Source organism: Diabrotica undecimpunctata, chromosome 3, assembly GCF_040954645.1.
Source record: "Diabrotica undecimpunctata isolate CICGRU chromosome 3, icDiaUnde3, whole genome shotgun sequence".
Taxonomy (NCBI): Eukaryota; Metazoa; Arthropoda; class Insecta; order Coleoptera; family Chrysomelidae; genus Diabrotica; species Diabrotica undecimpunctata.
The window spans coordinates 22,113,920-22,133,522 of NC_092805.1; the positions used below are offsets into that span (position 1 = coordinate 22,113,920).

The 19,603-nt window shown below is 34.0% G+C and overlaps 1 protein-coding gene across 4 annotated transcripts in view; it reads left to right on the plus strand.

Moving 5' to 3' along the window:
* ATP7 (copper-transporting ATPase 1) overlaps nucleotides 1–19,603 on the plus strand; it is a 101,727-nt gene that overhangs the window by 65,416 nt on the left and 16,708 nt on the right. For all 4 annotated transcript variants that reach the window (XM_072525514.1, XM_072525513.1, XM_072525516.1 and 1 more), the window contains 12 exons: nucleotides 368–697; nucleotides 1,069–1,372; nucleotides 2,484–2,710; nucleotides 3,080–3,389; nucleotides 3,724–3,883; nucleotides 4,074–4,527; nucleotides 8,188–8,433; nucleotides 8,572–8,756; nucleotides 11,953–12,160; nucleotides 12,792–12,996; nucleotides 18,198–18,439; nucleotides 18,661–18,922. In XM_072525514.1, coding sequence (XP_072381615.1) covers nucleotides 368–697; nucleotides 1,069–1,372; nucleotides 2,484–2,710; nucleotides 3,080–3,389; nucleotides 3,724–3,883; nucleotides 4,074–4,527; nucleotides 8,188–8,433; nucleotides 8,572–8,756; nucleotides 11,953–12,160; nucleotides 12,792–12,996; nucleotides 18,198–18,439; nucleotides 18,661–18,922 — 3,133 coding nt within the window. The remainder of the gene's footprint in view (nucleotides 1–367; nucleotides 698–1,068; nucleotides 1,373–2,483; nucleotides 2,711–3,079; nucleotides 3,390–3,723; nucleotides 3,884–4,073; nucleotides 4,528–8,187; nucleotides 8,434–8,571; nucleotides 8,757–11,952; nucleotides 12,161–12,791; nucleotides 12,997–18,197; nucleotides 18,440–18,660; nucleotides 18,923–19,603) is intronic.

Genomic DNA, 19,603 nt, shown 5'->3' on the forward strand with positions numbered 1-19,603 from the left:
TCTTCAATAGTTCAATTGGTATATTATCAGGTCCTGGAGCTTTTCTACCTTTTGTGTGTTTTATGGCATAAATAACTTCCTCTTTCATTATTTCTGGTCCCGTGATTTCTCCGTCAACTTCTAATTGTTCTGCTTTTTGGTCATAAAATAGGTGTTCAATGTATTCTTTCCATCTACGTAATTTGTCTTGCGTTTCAGTTATAGTGGTTGTATAGTATAAGTTGGATACTAGTCATCTGCTAAACTTTCTAACTAGGTTGACCAGGTTTTTCTGTAGGAGTTGTCTGCCTGATCCTATAATTTGCATCTTTACTTTTGCAAAGTTGCAAAATTGCAACTTTTTTCTAAAGGCATCTACATGTTTTAGGAATGCTATCAACAAAGGAAGGCATACAAAAAATTCAAGTAGATTTGCACAAAGGAGAGGGCTATGTTGAATTCCAGCCTAGTAAAGCAACACCTGAACAAATAGCAGAAATGATAGAAGATATGGGCTTTGAAGCGTACATTAAGTCTATTAATGATAAGAGTGTAGAGAAAAATATAATAACCAGTTCGAAATCTAGTAAGGCATCCACTAGCCGTGGGGTCGACGAATTATCCAAGTCTAATTTATCGAGGTGTTATTTGCAAGTAAAAGGAATGACGTGTGCTTCGTGTGTAGCTGCTATTGAAAAACATGTTTTAAAGATACCCGGTAAGTTCTTTTAATTATAATGCCAATACCCGGTAATATAATCGCTCTGGCCAGTCTTTGCACTAACGCTATCATTAAAATTTTACGAATCAAATCAAAATGTTTAATTCAAACGTATTTCGTCGATTAATAGATAAACAAGAATGCTTTTATTTTGTCAATATTAAAACTTAAAATTACTAGTACCAGACACATCACACATATTGTTGTATTTGTTAATTGCAGTCTATTGTGGACGAACAAATGGCTCAATTTAATGTTTTTCGGGTCTTTGAGACATGATAATTGTTCGCATTATACATCTATTTCTAGTGCTGATATTGATGCAATCAATTTGTATGAAATTTTTCCTTACCTATTTGCATTTACAGGTGTTGACAAAATTGTGATATCATTACTCGGCGCTCGAGCTGATATCAAATACAATCCAACGGAGGTGAGTCCGCCAGATATAGCTACTTCCATTACAGACCTGGGCTTCCCTTCTACAGTTATACAACAGTCCGATTTAGACGAAGCTGAAGTTGACATAGAAATCACTGGAATGACATGTGCTAGTTGTGTTCATAAAATTGAAACGAATGTAATGAAACTTCCAGGTTTGAACAGTGCCAAAGTTGCTTTGCCAACGAAAAGAGGAAAGTTCAGGTATAACCCTGAAATAACCGGACCGAGGTAAGTTTTACTACCTAAAATCAAGACATGAAAATGTATATTTTATTCTCAATTATTTCCTTATGTTTTTGAGTTATTTCTCTATGCAAACAGACTGACTCTTGTTCTAAAACCATTTTCTTGGGAATTTGTAGTATTGTTTATTATCTTCAACGTGAATTAACCATAATTTAAATTTAAAATATATTTGTTTTAACATTTCGATAAAAATTTATTTAATTTGTTTAATTACTATATTTATCATTTGTATTCACATCATCATCATATAACGGGGGTCCTACGGCGATTGCCGCTTCCCGCATTTCAGCCTCCATCTTTTCCTATCTCTCCAATCTCCCTCTTCTAAGCCTCTAGATTGCATTGTTTTTGTAATTTCTCTTCTCCAGGAATTTGGTGGTGTTCCTTCTTTCTGGCGGAACATACATTAAGGCTTTCTTTGGCCACCGCTCCTCCTCCATTCTCATCACGTGACCATACCATTGTAATTGCCTTCCTTGTATTCTATCTGAAAGAATATCTCTAATTCCTGTACGGTTTCGTATTTCCTCATTCCTGATTCTTTCCATTCTCGATACTCGACATGACCTTCTAAGATAATCCATTTCCACAACGTCTACTTTATCTCGTTCATTCTTTGTCATCGTCCAACATTCGGCACCATATGTGGTAATTGGTTCTACAATTGCTCTGTATACGCGAAGTTTGGTATGCATCTTTATTTTATTAGACCTCAGTAATGAATTCAGTATTCGGATTTTTTCCCTTGGGTTATTCGGTTTTGTACATCTATCTTAACTCTGCCATCTGCTGATATGATGCTTCCTAGATATTTATACTTGTTGCAGCCTTTTATGACTGCCCTTTCAAGCCTCAAGCCATTTGTATTCAAATTGTCTCATATTTCTTTCCTCCAAAAGTAGCAGACTCTACTACACTGAACACTTCTGGGTCCATACTTGAGTTTAATATCACAAAAACTTTGTTAATCGTGGACTGTATTAATCCTACCATATTCAAATATGGTAACAACTGAAATATAACGATTATCTTATTTGTATTGATTTTACCAGAGTAACATTTGTCATAAAATCTTAATTTGTATTCTTTTTAGAAACATCATAGAAGCTATTAAAACATTGGGATTCGAAGCTCAACTATTTTTGAGGGAGAACGCCAACGGTGATTATTTACAACATAAAGAGGAGATCAGGAAATGGAAGAGGAGTTTCCTGTTTTCCTTAGCTTTCGGTGCACCTTGTATGGTTGCCATGATGTACTTCATGATTAAAATGTCCTCCGGAACTATGCCACACGACGAAATGTGCTGTGTAGTACCAGGTATGAACTCATTTTATTTAATGTCGCCAAGAAATTTCATGTGACACCAACAATATCCGAGTGACGTCACTTGGGGATTCTTTTTTCGGGGCAGATGCTTAAATGCTTTCAACAAAAAAAAATGTATGGTTGGCAACAACACGGCAACAAAATTTTGTAGATCTGCTAACAGATGGCGCCAGTGTTAAATATATTAACTAATTGCATTATATTTTAAAACTGTTTTGTGTTTTAACATTATTTTTCCGATTTACGAGTGTGTTTAATACATATTTTGAATAATCTCGTATATATTAGGTTATTTATAACATTTTAATGAATATACTGTTATTGTAATAATTATTTTAAATTTTAACTGTTTATTTTTAGGTCTCTCTATGGAAAACCTCATCCTCTGGACCCTCTCCACCCCTGTTCTAATATTCGGAGGCAGACATTTCTTCATACAAGCTTATAAAGCTCTGAAACACAAAACGGCGAACATGGACGTACTTATTGCGATGGCGACTTCGATTTCTTATGCTTACAGCGTTTGCGTGGTGATAGCAGCTATGATATTACAACAACACAGTTCTCCACAAACGTTTTTCGATACTCCTCCTATGCTGCTGGTTTTTATCAGTCTGGGACGTTGGTTGGAACATATAGCTAAAGGAAAAACGTCTGAAGCATTAAGTCGGTAAGAAACTTTTGTTACAAAATGTCACTTCTAAAAGGAGCTGCAGTATTAATTTACAAAACTTTATGGATCGAAATATAATAAGAGGTCTTCTAACATAGAACTGCTCAATGCTCTAGCTATCATAGTTTTTGTTAGTTTCTTGGAACCAACAATAAAACCCTCTAGCTTTATAATTTTCTCCCAAAATACTTATAATATTTAATTCGAATCCGTCATAAGTTTTTACGTATCTGTGGCAGTTTTGGCTTCATGAATTCTTAGTCAGGCACAAGCAAATTAACCACGATCTTTATTTCGATTCAGTATACATACTAAAACAACTTTTTTTTAGGTTGTTGTCTTTAAAAGCTACTGAAGCTGTGATAATTACTTTAGGACAGAAGGGAGAAATTTTGACAGAAGAACAAGTAAATGTGGATCTGGTACAGAGGGGAGACATTTTGAAAGTGGTACCAGGTTCAAAAGTTCCTGTAGATGGAAAAGTGTTACAGGTAAGACATTTTCTTTTTTAATCAAGTCAATCCACAGATAGTTGTTTTGTATAAACAAGAAACCTCAACTATTACAACTTAAATAACTAGGACAGTATAAAGCTCCAAGAGAGACTGGTTCAACGGATTGGACTCTTATAGACCAGAAATTTTCTTTTAGCAAACGTTTAATGCTATTTTTTTCTTATAGGGCCAATCGATGTGTGACGAGAGTCTTATTACAGGCGAAAGTATGCCCGTTCCCAAAAAAATCGGCAGTACTGTTATAGGCGGCTCAATAAATCAACATGGTCTTCTCATAGTCGAAGCAACGCACACTGGCGAAGCCACAACTTTATCCCAAATAGTTAAACTAGTAGAAGAAGCTCAAACCTCCAAGGCTCCCATTCAACAGTTGGCCGATAAGATAGCTGGTTATTTCGTTCCTACTGTAGTACTTTTAGCAGTTTTGACGCTGATAATTTGGTCGATAGTGGGTGCTATCGATATCAACTATCTACCTCTGAGTGACATGGAGAAAAAAGGATTTAATAACACGGAAATTATTTTACAATTTGTTTTTAGATGTGCTCTAAGCGTACTAGCTATTGCATGTCCTTGTGCCCTTGGATTGGCCACACCCACTGCTGTTATGGTTGGCACAGGTAAGTCTATGAAACGAGATTCATAAAGACAATAAGTGGTGGCTCTCAAAATAAGCAAGAAACGCGAAGTTCACGTTCGCACTAAGAAAATTCAGTAGATGATGAAAATCTAATTCTCTGTTAATACTCCACATCGTTAGCCTTTCATAACGTTGCTTGAGTATAATGTCAACTAGTGATACAATATGGAAAGTACAGTAAAATGATTTAAATTCAGTCCAAAAAATTTTCCATTGCTAAAAAATTTTATCATTTCTTTTTTATTTTAAAGTAGAACTTTATCAACGATAAAACTACTTTCCAAGCGAGGCAAAGACAAAGTGAAACTGTATAAATTCGATGAGACAATTCATCTGCACAAAAAGATGAAAACATTAAGGAAGAAAATACACAATTTGGGTTTTTGCTGAAGAAAAAAACGGAACAAACTGTCGCATTTTATTGGAAAAGCATGAGACAAATACTACGACTAGATTATTTATGATAGATAATCATCTTCACCGATGAGACTTATGTATATGCCAGCTGAGTTAGGGAATGTAATAAGCGTTGAAACTACAGAAGGACTTCGACAATCCCCTTTAAGGTCAAATGCTCATAATAGTAACGACAATTATTTTGTGTAGAGAATTTATCCAAGATGGAAAGTCGTAAAAGAAAATGGGACTATCAAGATGACATGAATTTTGAAAATTATAAATAATGTACAACTGTTCGTGATTTATCACTTAATATACTGGAAGGCAAGGCTCTCATTTTGAATAGTAAAAAAGTATAGATGTATTGATCTGGCCATAAATCTTTTCCTTGATTTGAGTCTTCGTGCTGTAAGCTGGTGATCAGGGAGTGAGTTCGTCCCAAATCTGTAGCAACTTCTCTTCTGATATCAGATGATGTATACCAACGATAGGGTAATGCTAAGTGATGCAGGTAGAGGCATCCACTAATTATCGTTGCAGATTGCTTGATAATTTCAAACCGTGTTCTTTGAATGAGAAGAAGCGATCCAAATAACCTCAAGATATTTAGGGGACATACAGCGTTAAAGGGCTTCTCCACACTATTAAAGGTTCAGTTTTACCTGTATTTGGTTTAAGTTAGTTTGATTGGTTAGGTTGTTATTATTTTTAAGGCTATAGTTAGTACTGTCACCACTTTGACAAAAGTTTCTGCTTGTGTAAGAATAGCTATGTACATATATAAAAGTCCTAGTATCTGACGGTATAGATTAGTCGTTGGTGTTGATATTGTGCAGTGTAGGTTAGGTTAGGTTAGATTACACTGCCTTGACAGTAACATTCTTCTATGTTCCTCATCTGAGTACTTTGGATGAGTTTACTGTGTCCTATGATATCATACAACTTTTAAAACGGCTTCCTGTTCCCTTACTGTTCCGGGTACGTGTTGTTTTTCATATCCATCTTCGATCTGTTCCACTTCAATGTTTTTTAATAAGTTTTTTGTCGATTCTCGATGAAATTTTATTGAAGATCATGCGTTAAACTAGTTTGAATAAGTGACAGAGCAAAGATACCGGTGATACCTTTCGGGATCGTTGTGATCTTTGTCCGGTTTAAGCAAAGAATAGCTTTGGCTTGTCTACATACTTTGGGTATATGCAGAGCTTGGACACAACTGTTCATCATCTAGAGAAGCCACTCTAATGTTTTCCGTCCAAACTTCTTATCTTCTTGATTTATCTGTACGCAGGCCGTCAATACCAGGGGTTTTGTTATTGTTCATAACAATAGCGAATAAAAGCTCGGCATCATTGAAAGGTTCGCTCAACTGAGTGGATCCATCTTCTCTCATTCTGAGTGTTTCTGTGTTTTTCAATCTCAGCTCTTGGTTGGTAGGCCACTTGGTTTGGTGAGATCTTTGAGAAACTATTAGTATAAGTTACTTTCGGTGGTGTCTATGTTAAGATTCTTCAATAGTTTCCTATCCGGTCTACTGTGGCATGTTCTGGTTTACCAGGAGATTGCACCATTTGGATCGTCGTTTTTCTGAGATGCCAGCAAGTAATATTTCTCCAGCTTGGTGAATTTCACAAATAAAAGGGTCTTTATTGTATAGCTTTTGATACCGATTAAGTAATGGGACAGTGTTTGGAGTTACTTTTAAATTTTTGGAAATAGTTTTCACGATCTTGATGAATTAATCATAGTTTTCAGGTATTGAATGAATTTTACCGAACCCTTTATGAATGTCCCAGTCAAATTTATCCCAATTTGCTTTTTTTGACATATAATCTCAATTTACATGGTGTTTCTTGCAGTTTTGCCACACCGTTCAAACTATATTTCCCCATATCGAGCTACATAGGTTCGGAATAATGTTTAATTTTTTTTTTTAATTTAATTTTTTAGCTACTTTAGTTAGACTCTTAAAGTTACATCTAAAGTAACTCCCAAATATTTTAGATATTTATTATAATTTACGTGTTTTCAAAACAGATGTTAAGTGTTCTCCATTTTCGACAGACGGTTCCAATATCTTATCAATATTTTGTCAGATTTTATTAGACTTTTTTTAAGGATTTTATTCGATTTAGATTAGATTAACAGTCATGGAAAAACAAATCGAACAGAATAAGAAACGGCGTCAGAAAGTAACTAACATTAAGGGAAAAATGAAAAGACCGAAACGATTAGACTGAGGAAATAAGCGGAATAAACTGAAAATACCGTCCAGAATATTACTGCAAATATTGTCCGCAATCGGCAGAAGAAGAATCGGATGACCGCGCAAAAGATGGAGTAACAACCTTTCATAGAGATGTTAATCCGCAGAATTGCTTATAAAGAGGAAGAAGAAGAAGATATTGTCCTCTAATACCGTACTTTCAAGATTTGCTGCGTTACCAGCATATTGAATGTTGTTAATCGCTTCAGTCAACCTTTATTCCCAACTTAATATATTTAGGGGCCTTTCCTTGTGCATTTTTGTCACATACATATTTTATAATTATTGGTACAGAATTTGTGGTTATTATAGACAACGTTGTTCTGTTGAATAACTTAAAGAAGTTATATAATTCTGATTATTTTGATTTCTATTACGATCTGCACCAAAGGTTCATGTTTGTCATTATCAACTATTCCTTAGTAATTTTTAAGCATATAACAAACCATAAATGTAATATCGGGTCATACTGTGTAGAGAAAACAGTCCATACAACCCTTAAACTAGAAGTTAAGAACCTTCCATATCTTTATACAAGGGCAGTATCAAAAGTTTTCGGTCTATAAGTGAAATAATGACTTTTTCATTTAAAATGGCGTTTCTTTCCCAATTTAATCTTTTTTTTTTTAACTCAATTATTTGTACCCAGTGTTTCCCCAGTTATCAGATCGCCATTTTGACGAATTGTGTTTTGGAAGCCTTAGTGTTTTCTATTTTTTACATGTAGCTGATCAACAGAATGCGTACACTATACTTCATTATTGTTGTGTTCTTTAGCAGGTATCAATTAAAAGAAATTTCGTGCACTTTTGTTTTAATGGTAAATTCACACCTCATTCTTTACTACAATTCGAAACGGAAGATCGAAGATCTGTCTTAAAACGCTTCAAATACGCTTCCCATTTGTTTGTAATTAACATATAATAATTACTGAATTCTTCGTGTAAATGTGAGTTGTTATATTTTCTATTTTAGGGGTGGGCGCAATCAACGGAATCTTAATTAAAGGTGCAGAACCTTTGGAAAATGCTCATAAAGTCAAAGCAGTGATGTTCGACAAAACTGGTACAATAACAAAAGGTACACTGGAAGTAGCAAAAATCTGGATGCAGGGTGACAGTCTCAGTCCCTCCGTAGTTCTAGCTGCTGTGGGATCTGCAGAAAGTAACTCGGAACATCCCATAGCTACAGCTATAGTTAAATATGTTAAAGATGTGTTAGGTAATGTTGATTTTGATGTTTTTGTACTTATTTTTTAATATTTTCCGACAATTTATCTCATTTTATACATATATAATTTATCCATTTCCAAATGTTAACGTTTAATATAACTGAATAATAAATTGTTGTTTTATGTAGGCACTGAACAAGTTGGCAAATCCACAAACTTCCAGGCAGTACCCGGATGTGGTATGAAGTGTACCATTTCTCACCTTGCAGATGTACTTAAAAGCAAAGGAGGCAAAGACAATACTGAATTAATTAATTTTACTAATTTGGTCAATGCTGGTAGCTCCGGAGTGTTCACTGTTAAAGGAGTACAGGTACTACTTTTTTGTCGTTAATGTGTTTTACATCGATAACCACATTTAAATATAAGTTTTTTATATAAAATATTTAAATGTCGAGTAAATGACAGGTTACGTGTGACAGTTAAATAACTAAACGATATTAATATACTCGGTTCGCTGATCCCACTCCCAACTGTCTATAATTGGTTTCAAATGAGTGTAGAGTAATAAATCATGAAGTGTCATAAAATTTGCCTGAATTTCGGTGTCGTCATGGGCGTAGGCAAATGGACGGATGTCAACTTCGTCGTCAAAAATTGATGTACCTCAAAATATCATATTTTGGATATTTTGTGATAACCAATTTTATTTAATTTTTCGATTAACTTATTCTTCAAACTCGTATTCCATTATATGGTCATTAAAGCTAATTACATTTTTATTTATAAAAACAAATTCACTTCCTTACTGAACGAATAAAAGCATTAGAAGAAACTGATAAGGGTATGACGCACCTCCTAATATTACTAAGAACTAAAATAAATCAACATGAAGACTAATAACGCGTAATGAGGTTTTACTTACACTTTCATTATAATCCCTCTTTTATTTTATTATTATCATTCGACATTCGAGTTAGTAATTGTTGCTACACCAATTAAACGTACAGTAATATTGTGATATAGAAATAGTGAAAAAGTTATAAAATGGCGACATTTACTCCAAAGAAAAGAGGTGTAAAAAATTCTCCGCTATCTGTTAGTGAAAAAGTTATAATTTTAAATGTATATGATTGCATAAAACACGATCACCCTAGTTTGTCTGTGCAAGAAAGTGTTGAGCGATGTGCCCGAATGACTGGAATTGGACAGTCCACGATTTTTAAATTATTGCGAGAAAGAAAGGTATCAGGCCAGTTAAGTCCATGCAAGAGAAAATCAGGAAGACCAATAAAAATCTTAGGTGAAGACACCAAACGTGACATTCGAAGAAAAGTTCATTCGTTTTATTTTAAAAAGGAAATACCCACCCTTGACAAAATACTAATGGAGATAAGCCAAGATAACGATATTCCTTTGATATCCAGAAAACTTTTATGGAAAACTTTAAAAAGTATGAATTTTTCCTGGGAAAAGCACAATCGAAAGGCACTATTACTGGAAAGTGATGAAATCATTTGCTGGAGACGAAAATATTTGAGAACTATAAAACAGTACCGCAGAGAGCACAAGAAAATTTTTTATCTTGATGAGACGTGGATAAACGAAGGTTATATAGTCCAAAAAATGTGGCAAGATAAAAATGTAACAAGTGCTCGCCAAGCTTTCATAGAAGGCCTTTCGACGGGTATTAAAGTGCCTTCGGGAAAAGGGAAGAGGCTTATAATTGCTCACATTGGAAGCGAAGAAGGATTTTTAAAAGAAGGTTTGTTAAGCTTTGAGTCGTGTCGGACGGGAGATTATCATGAGGACATGAATTCGGATGTCTTCGAAGACTACTTCGGGGAAATGTTAAAATTTCTTCCAGCTGATTCGGTCGTGGTTATGGATAATGCAAGCTACCATTCAAGGCGCATAGAGAAGGTACCAACTTCAGCTTGGAGAAAGCAAGAAATTATTAACTGGCTGTCAAATAAAGGTATTCAGTTTGAGACGAATTCAATAAAGAAGGAACTACTAGCCGTAGTAAAACAACATAAATCTCGCTTCATAAAATATGCCGTAGAAGATGTAGCAGAAAAGTATAAAGTAACTGTGCTACGCCTACCGCCATATCATTGCGAATTAAATCCCATAGAACTTATATGGGCACAAGTTAAAGGATATGTTGCAAGGCACAATACCACATTTAAAATGAAAGATGTCAAGGTATTGTTTGATCAAGCCATTATGGAAATCACATCAGAAAACTGGCAAAAAGCAATCCAGCATGTTTTAAAAGAGGAAGATAAAATGTGGGAACTGGACAACTTGGTCGATCAGGTGGTTGACCCTATAATTATAACACCAGGGGATGATGACAGTTCTTCGGATGAAGACTATAGTGATGTAGAATTGTAATAACGTATCCAGTAAAGTTTTTGTAGTTTTTGTGAATAAATTGATTTAAACTCCCCACAAGTGTTTCAATATGTAAAGTTCATTCGTGTGTGTTTGTGAGTATTTCCCGATTTCGGTTCGTATATATTTTATTGTTACATTTTATATTTTTTTAATAACACTGTTCTGCTGTATTACATTTTTATTTCCTTTAATATGATTTTTAAGAATGCATATTCTTTTGTCAATTAACCCACTAGCGCGCCTCTGGCTCAGTGTTTATCTGTCGATAACAATGGACTAATCCCTTAAAACAGGGTGATACCTACCTGCTCTTTATGAAACGACAGAATTTTGCAATGCGGACGGAATTTATTGACGGATTACCCTGTAGCGCTTTTGAATACTTCATGAGATTTTATTACTCTACACTCATTAGAAATAGATTATAGTAAATTTAATAATGTATTTTTTGCTACGTTGCGTTGTTTGGTTAAATTTTGATCGACTGAAAAGTACTATACAACCAAGCATATGTACTCATAGTTATTATTTAAACAAAAAATATTCACATTCAGTTTATTAACAAAATAAAACTGCATTAATTAAGACTAAACGTTTGGTTTTAAAATTTTATGTCATTTATAGATTATTTACAAATAGAAAGTTTTATTGAAAGTTAATGAATATACACACCCATTATTCATAGTTATTCTTCTTTTTTCAATGAAAGGAGTTTTTACCAGTAAGTTTATTTGAACTATTAATAGTGAGAGGTAGGAATTTTTGTGTTGTATGATTCCGACAATGAATCTGTCAACATATTCCCAAGATGAACGAACCCAGTATAGTTATCCTGAAAGTATGACCAAGTGTCAAATAAATTGGCAGGTGATGTGACAGTTAAATGACATTACACCACAGAATAAGATACAATTTTATCTTATTCTGTGATGAAACTAAATATTTGCCAGTTGAATTGTATTATAGTAGTGTTTATATATTAACAGGATCTGCATAGAATATCACCAATGAAACTACCTCTGTAAAAGGATTACTTAAAATTAATAATAATTGTCACTTAAAAACAAACGATTTCCGCTGATTATTCTACTGTGGGATGAAAAAGTACCATTCCTTAATATCATTTTTAACAGCTTTATTACAGTTTTTAATTTTTGCCTATTTAGATTGACGTAAGCCATTCACAGAACATAAAACTAGGCCAGTTGATTGGAGTGAGCTCCTCTCTCGAAAACGATGGAGGAGATTATGACGTGATTGTAGGAAATCGAGAATGGATGAATAGAAACGGTTTTATCATAGCTCCGGAGGTAGAAAGAAACATGACGGCGGAGGAAGAACAGGGACGATCTGCTGTACTTTGTGCAATTAACGGTAAGTTTCATGAATGTTGTTTGACATCAGCTAATAGTCGAAATTTGTTAAACTGTAAATATTTGTTTATATCTTTCATTTAAACAGTGAATTGATTTAAAATAGTTTATAAAGTTGTTGATTCTTGGATCCTTCATCTTAAGCGCGTACATTTATGGAAGATTTGTGGGGATTCAAGACATTTCGAATTATTGTAAGCTGCGATAATAAATTCAGTTTTATTTAAAGTTAAGACATTTATATTATATATGTTGAAGTTCTTTGTAATTTTCTCGAAAACAATCTGCATGGAAGATTAATGCCTTTGCATATGCAGCGATACATAATGAATACAAGTTCGAGTGCCGTAATTCAATTAATCCCTTAATTACAAGCTCTTTAATCATTCGAGTCAGTAACAGGGTAACTGTATCGAATTTTCGTAGTAATCCAGATCCGTCGAACGGATTCTTATAAATGAACAGGTTTTGCTATCTCTGGTTTCATATAATTGAATGGAATAATAATTTTAATTTCAAAAATTATTATTAGAAAAAAATCTACATAACAGATGTTGAAATTATGGGAGGAGTCTATTGATATTATAAGATATTGTATTATAATGTTTTAAACATGAAATTTTTTATTTCAGGTAGCATAATAGCTATATTCAGTGTAGCTGACACTGTCAAACCGGAGGCTCATTTGGCGGTGTATACTTTGAAAAAAATGGGACTAGAAGTCATTCTTTTGACTGGAGATAATCGAAAAACTGCCGCCAGTATAGCAAGACAAGTAGGAATCACTAAAATATACGCCGAAGTACTTCCATCACATAAAGTTATACGAGTACAAAGGTAAGCAATAATTGAATAACATGTAAATGTACATAATTATAGCTCAATCTGCACATGTTTAGGGTTTCTTATAGTGAGTCAAAAGTTAGATTTTTGTAGAAACATATCCAAAAGTTTTTTTATGCATAAACACATCCAAGACACATCCAAGTTTTAAACATATCCAAGAGTTTGAATATGCTTCTGCTGAAAAAGTAATGGAAAATTCAAGATAAATTTTAGAACGATTATGAAATTCTTTTTTACAATCTTTTATCCTTAGTAACGCAAAAAGTATCCCCTCACGGTTAAGGTATAATAACAAGATTTGGAAAAAAATGGCTGTTTAATTTGTTTCGAAAAGACGTTTGATGGAGTAGACTGTAGAAATTAATAGAAATAATAAAAAAACAAAAGTATAGGTAGTCGAGATATACGAATTATCGTCCAGCCTTATTAGAATCAGGAGGCCAACAATAAAGTGAAAAATCAGAAATTAGACAATATCCACCCAAAGAGAGATGCAAGGTTGCGTTTTGTCACCGTCAAAATTGTTTACAGAGATAGTCCAGGCGGTATCTGTTTTGAAGTGCGAAGCATATAAACGCAGTTTTTTTTGTATAAATTGCTCCAAAATATTACTACAAATGAAAATTTCACTATGCATGAGTTGTAAAATGTGAGCTTAACTTTTTGTTAAACAAAATAAACTCTTGGACAAAATTAACGCACCACTCATATTTTTCTCAATAATCTTTATTTATTGATAATTTAATGTACGACAAGTTGCCTATGGACCTTGTTTGACAGTGACAGTTGTTATGTAAGCCAATAATAGTCTTGTTTTAACAATACTTTGTATTAAACTTCGTTTTAGACTAAAAGTCAGTTACTTTTCATAAAAAGTGCCGATTAAAGCAAAGTGCTTGTGAGGAACAAGATTTTTATTGTGATATTTTTCATCACATGCATGTTTGAAAGTTCATTTACATAAAAATCAAATAAAAAAATGCCCCGCCAAAGAAATTTGTCAATGGAGGAGACAGTGCGAGCATCGACTCTCCTATATGAAGGATATTCAATGCGATACGTTGCAGGAAGTTTGTTAGGGAGACATCATTCCAGCATCAGTCGCTAGGTGAGGCGTTATAATGAAACAGGGTCGTACCATCGAAGACCAGGACAAAGGCGAAATAGTTGCACTAATCAAATTGATGATCGTTTTTTGAGACAACCTACTCTCAGAGATAGGAGAGTCGTCACCAGCAATTTGCTAAAAAATGAACTAGCAGATGTTCGAAATGTCGCAATATCGTCTCGAACAGTAGAAGACGTTTACATGAAGCAGAATTGAGCAACAGGAAACCGGCCAAAAAATCCTTGCTTACCAGAGAACACAGGGTTCAGAGATTTTACAAGATTGCATCAAAATTGGACCATCGATGATTGGAAACTAGTTCTTTTCTCCGATGAGACTACAGTAAACCTAAAAGCTCCAGGTGGTGGTGAGCGTGTCTGGCGAAGGCGAGGAGAGAGGTTTTCCAGCTGAAATATCTCTCCTAAAGTACCTTTTGGTGGTGGCTGTAAAATGTTTTCGGGGGAAATTTTGGGGGAGTTTTGAAGCTCGTACGGAGTTGGTCCCCATACTTACGAGGTCTATGAATGCCCATTATTACTCAGACAACATCATTATCGAACATGTAATGCCTTTTTCTCCGTTTCTCGGACCTAATTTTTTATTCATGCAAGATAACGCTCGTTCTCATGTGACTCGACAGGTTATTGGCTACCTAAATGATGTTGATATTCCATTATTAGAGTGGCCACCTAACAGTCCGGACATGAATCCTATAAAGCATCCTATCTAAAAAAAAAAGATTCGAAGTCGTAGACCCTCTATTGCCAATTACAACCAACTCATTGAGGCCGTTATTGAAGAATGGGAGAATATTCCGCAAGCTTTAGATGTAGAGGAGGGCCTACACGGTATTAGTGTTGACTCAGATGCATTTTATTGTGTTACTTTACTGATTTTTTTCTTTTTGCAATTTGGAGTTATGCTAGCTTATTTACGCATTTCCGGCAAAAACAAATTTTTAAAGAAACAATAACACAAATTAAGGTCATGATAAAGTCATGTTGGACTTATTTGTAGGTGATTATTATTATTTCAATGTAACTTAGTTTTATTTTGTGTTCATATTATAAATATTTAGATTAATTAAAGTGGTGCGTTAATTTTGTCCCGAAGTTTATACAAAGAATTAAAAAAAATTCGATATTTTTCATTCCTTTTTCGCATATATCTCAAGAACTTAAGGTGTTAGAACAATTCTGTTTTGACATAAAAAATTTGTTATTGAATTTTTTTAAGATAATGCTAGTTTGAAACCTTAAAAGTTGCTATTATTGAAAAAATACTAAAAAACACAAATAAAAACAGGTAAAAAAAGGGTTTTTTTTTCGAATTAATTTCCCATACTAAAATGAACCTTAGGATCTTCATATTCCGAGAAAGAAAACTTTTTAATGTGTTTAATTGTCACACAAAATTTCATTAAAATCGATTCAATAGTTTTTGCAAAATAATTTTTCAATCTACAAGAAAAAATGAATAATTTTCAAAATTATACAGGCCAGAAACTAAAACTTCTAAATACTAGAAACATTTTTTACATATAGAAGAGTATTTAAACTTTTAAACCCATGTTGAAAAATTAAAATCCTTCGATTAGAAAAGCCTAGGAATTTTTAAAAAAAATGTTTAAATTTTAGGCTTATAAACAATTTGAATAACTTTATCAATTGTTTATCGATAGTAATTTTCAAAACGGATATTAAAAGTGCTTCGAAAGACACGTCAAAAGAAAAGAAAAAAAAAGATGATCGGTTCAGTAGTTTCGGAGTTGTGACCGGTCAGAGTTGACTGCGATTTACAATAAAAGTATAAGGTTCTAAGGTTTATTCTAAAGTTTAACGGTGGCTGAGTAATAGTTTAAACTCTACAGAGTGGGGTTGCGAGCTTGAAAAAAATTCCAAAAAAATGGAACCTTTTCAGAAAACTAACTGCCAGAAAATTTATTAAAAATGATTAGCTGAACTCCAAAGAAAAAGACTTCCCCAAAACATGCAGCTGCGTTGAAGATGGTTTGAAATTTTCTGATTATTGTACTCATTGCCAAGGCCAATTACGCAAACATGCAATAATTTTCAAGACAACTAGGGAAATCGAGATGGACAGTGATTATATGGAGATAGTCACTGAAAAAGGATGTTTTACTAGAATCTCTTGAAGAAAATGCATTTCAAGTAGAAAACGAAGAGGTCGTCGATGAAGACGATAGTGAAGAATACGATCTACTTCCATAATCGAATACAGGCGAAGATAAATGGAAAACTAACACAGTGTATACCAGTACAAAGTGGAGTCAGACAGGGTGACTCGTTAAGCCCACTTCCCTTGACTATAATAATGGATGAAATAATACAAGCATTACGTAAAAGTCATGGTTACAGAATGGGGAACAAAGAAATCCAAATTTTATGTTATGCAGACGACGCCGCATTAATCGCCGAGACAGAAGACGAGTTCCAAAGATTAACACATATCTCAAATATAACAGCAAGAAATACAAAATGATAATATCAGCAGAAAAACCAAATGTATGACAACATCTAAATGCCCACTACGATGTAAAATCGAAATTGATGGGAAAATAATAAAGCAGGAAGCAAGGTTTAGATATCTAGGAATAGATATAATTAGTTATGGAGATGTTGAAGAAGAAGTACGACAACAAAGCTTAAAAGCAAGTAAAGCGGCGGGATCTCTTAATGACACAATCTGGAAGAACAAACCCCGAAGACAAGAGACAAAAACAAGAATCTATAAAGCAGCAATTCTTCTTCTTCTTTGTGTGCCGTGCTTGTATTCAAGCGTTGGCTATCGTCATATTGACAAGCTGATGAAATGATTCTCGGTCGGCAGCTAGATGAAACAGTTCCTCAACCGTTCGACCTGTCCATTGTCTAATGTTACGCAGCCAGGACAGTTGTTTTCTTCCGAGCCAACGTTTTAGCAGCAATTAGACCTATATTAACATACACGGCGGAGACAAGACCTGACACATCTAAAACGAGACTACTACTAGAAACAACTTAGATGAAAATACTCCGACGAATATCAGGAAAAAGTCTGAAGGATAGTACGAATAGCACGAGATAAGTCACCAAATGGACGAAGAAGTATTGGCAGACCAAGAAAAAGGTGGTGCGATAATTTAAACAATTTATGAGGCTAATATTAAGAAGAAACAGGCTTTAAAGCCCACATACAAAAAGGAAGAAGAGGAAAAAGAAGAAATTATAAAAACTATAAAAATAAGAAAACTGTAATATATGGTCACATCACTAGAAGAGAAAGATATGAGCTACTTAGGATGATTAGTAAGAAAGGTAAAATAAGGGCGCCAAAAAATATAGAAAGGGGATGCATTTCGTGGCTGGACAATCCTAGATGATTCTTTAACTATATCTCTTTACAGTTATTCAAACCAGTACCTAGTAAAGTTGTCATAGCTTCGATGATATCAAATCTCCGACAGAACAACAAACTTTAGGAGGAAGGAGAAAAAAGAGCAAGATCGACATGGAGCAAGCTTTTTGCAAATCATAAATAAGCAAATAAATGGAATAGAAAAATATACTGATTCACCTACTAAACAGAGATTTTATTTATTTTTTTGTTAAGAGATTAGAAAATGTCCAATATTTCATTATATAAGTACTTAAAATAGCACTGAGAGGTGTTAGCAGATTGAGTAAAACCAGGGGCTATACTGTTAAAAATGCGCTTTGTTGTGAAAGAAAAGGTTTTAAACTGATGCAAATATTATTCCTGCTTTACTAGTTTGATTATACGGACAACATGTGCCACTGGACACAATGATAAAGACACTCTTCTAAGAAGAATTGGTAGTGATGCATATCTTAATATATAAAAAAGATTGCTTTCTTTTTTTCCTTTTCAAGAGTTGATTAGATCTATTAAAAGAGAAACAACATGTCTGCTTGAAATTAACACTTCTTTTCTATGCGAGTTTCTTTAAGTTGCACGTGTGTGTATGAGTTTGTTCAGAATGGCATTAAGGAGTGCCCACTATTCTGTAGTGGGTACACAAAAGCAGTTAATTTTTTTCATAGTTTTATTTTACTGTTTTTAGGTTACAAGCCAAAGGAGTAAAGGTGTGTATGGTAGGAGATGGCATCAACGATTCTCCAGCTTTGGCACAAGCAGATGTCGGTATGGCCATTGCCACCGGTACTGATGTTGCTGTAGAAGCGGCTCATGTTGTACTTATGAGGAACGATCTCTTGGACGTCGTAGCCTGTTTGGAATTATCCAGGAAGACTGTCAACAGGATACGGCTAAATTTCTTCTTTGCCAGTGTTTATAATATTCTAGGTGAGACTCTTAAATGTCCTTTCTAGCTTATAAATATTTTTAAGTATCTATCTAACATTTAATCACTTAAGCAAAATAAGGTTAAAAGTGTAATCTGTATAATATGTACGTTCCACGTACCAATATTCATTATCCTTTTTTAATTTCCATCTTCCATCTGTGAAACTTTTTATATCAATATTTAAACTGTACAAATTTTATATCTCCAAGCATATTTTTAGGTATACCTTTAGCTGCCGGCGCCTTCAGCATGATCGGATTCATGCTGGCTCCATGGATGGCCTCCGCCGCTATGGCCCTAAGTTCCGTCTCCGTCGTAGGCTCTAGTTTGTTACTTAAAATGTGGACGAAATCGACAAAAGAACAACTTGAAACTGCCGAATACTTAGCCACCAAAAACAACGACCATTTGGAAACGATTTCGATACACAGAGGATTGGACGATATCGATAATATCACTGAGAGTTCGTCTAAATTTTCAAGGTATAGCAAATAGAGGAATATGTGGTGGAGTGTATATAATTAAGTTTAAAGTTCATATTGCAGTAGATTTCTGGAATTCTTTTCAAAAATCAACGATTGCTTGCATTGCTATATGTATTTACTTCTAAGCAGTGGGTTCGGATTACCTTTATTTTTTATGTTTGATCTATATTTTATTTTTTTAATGGTATTTTCGGCACATTTGATTAGCTTATTCAATGTAATATATGCTTACATATCGGTCATTCCACATAAACGTTGACGTTGAGGAAAAGTGTTTCTGTGTAACTATATTGATATTTTATTAAATGTTATTTCAAAATATTTCAGTTTCCTCGTTTAATGAAAAAGTTGCTGAGGTAACTATATATTTTTGAATTGCTAGCACACTTGCTTCACAAGATAGACACTCTTCTAACAAAATATTGCTTATTTAGGTATTTACAAATACAGTAGACTCCCTCTATAATGAGAACTGAAATGGCAGACTAATTACCTCGTTATAAGCCGATCTCGTTATATCAGACAACAATAATACTGTGCATACATATGAATATGTAGTTTTCTAAACCAATAACTTCCTATAGTGAAGCCATTTGGAGCAATATAAGATGCTAATAAATATTGTTCGAATGGCGTTTTTGAAAAAAACTTATTTACTTTTATTGTCAATGAAATACA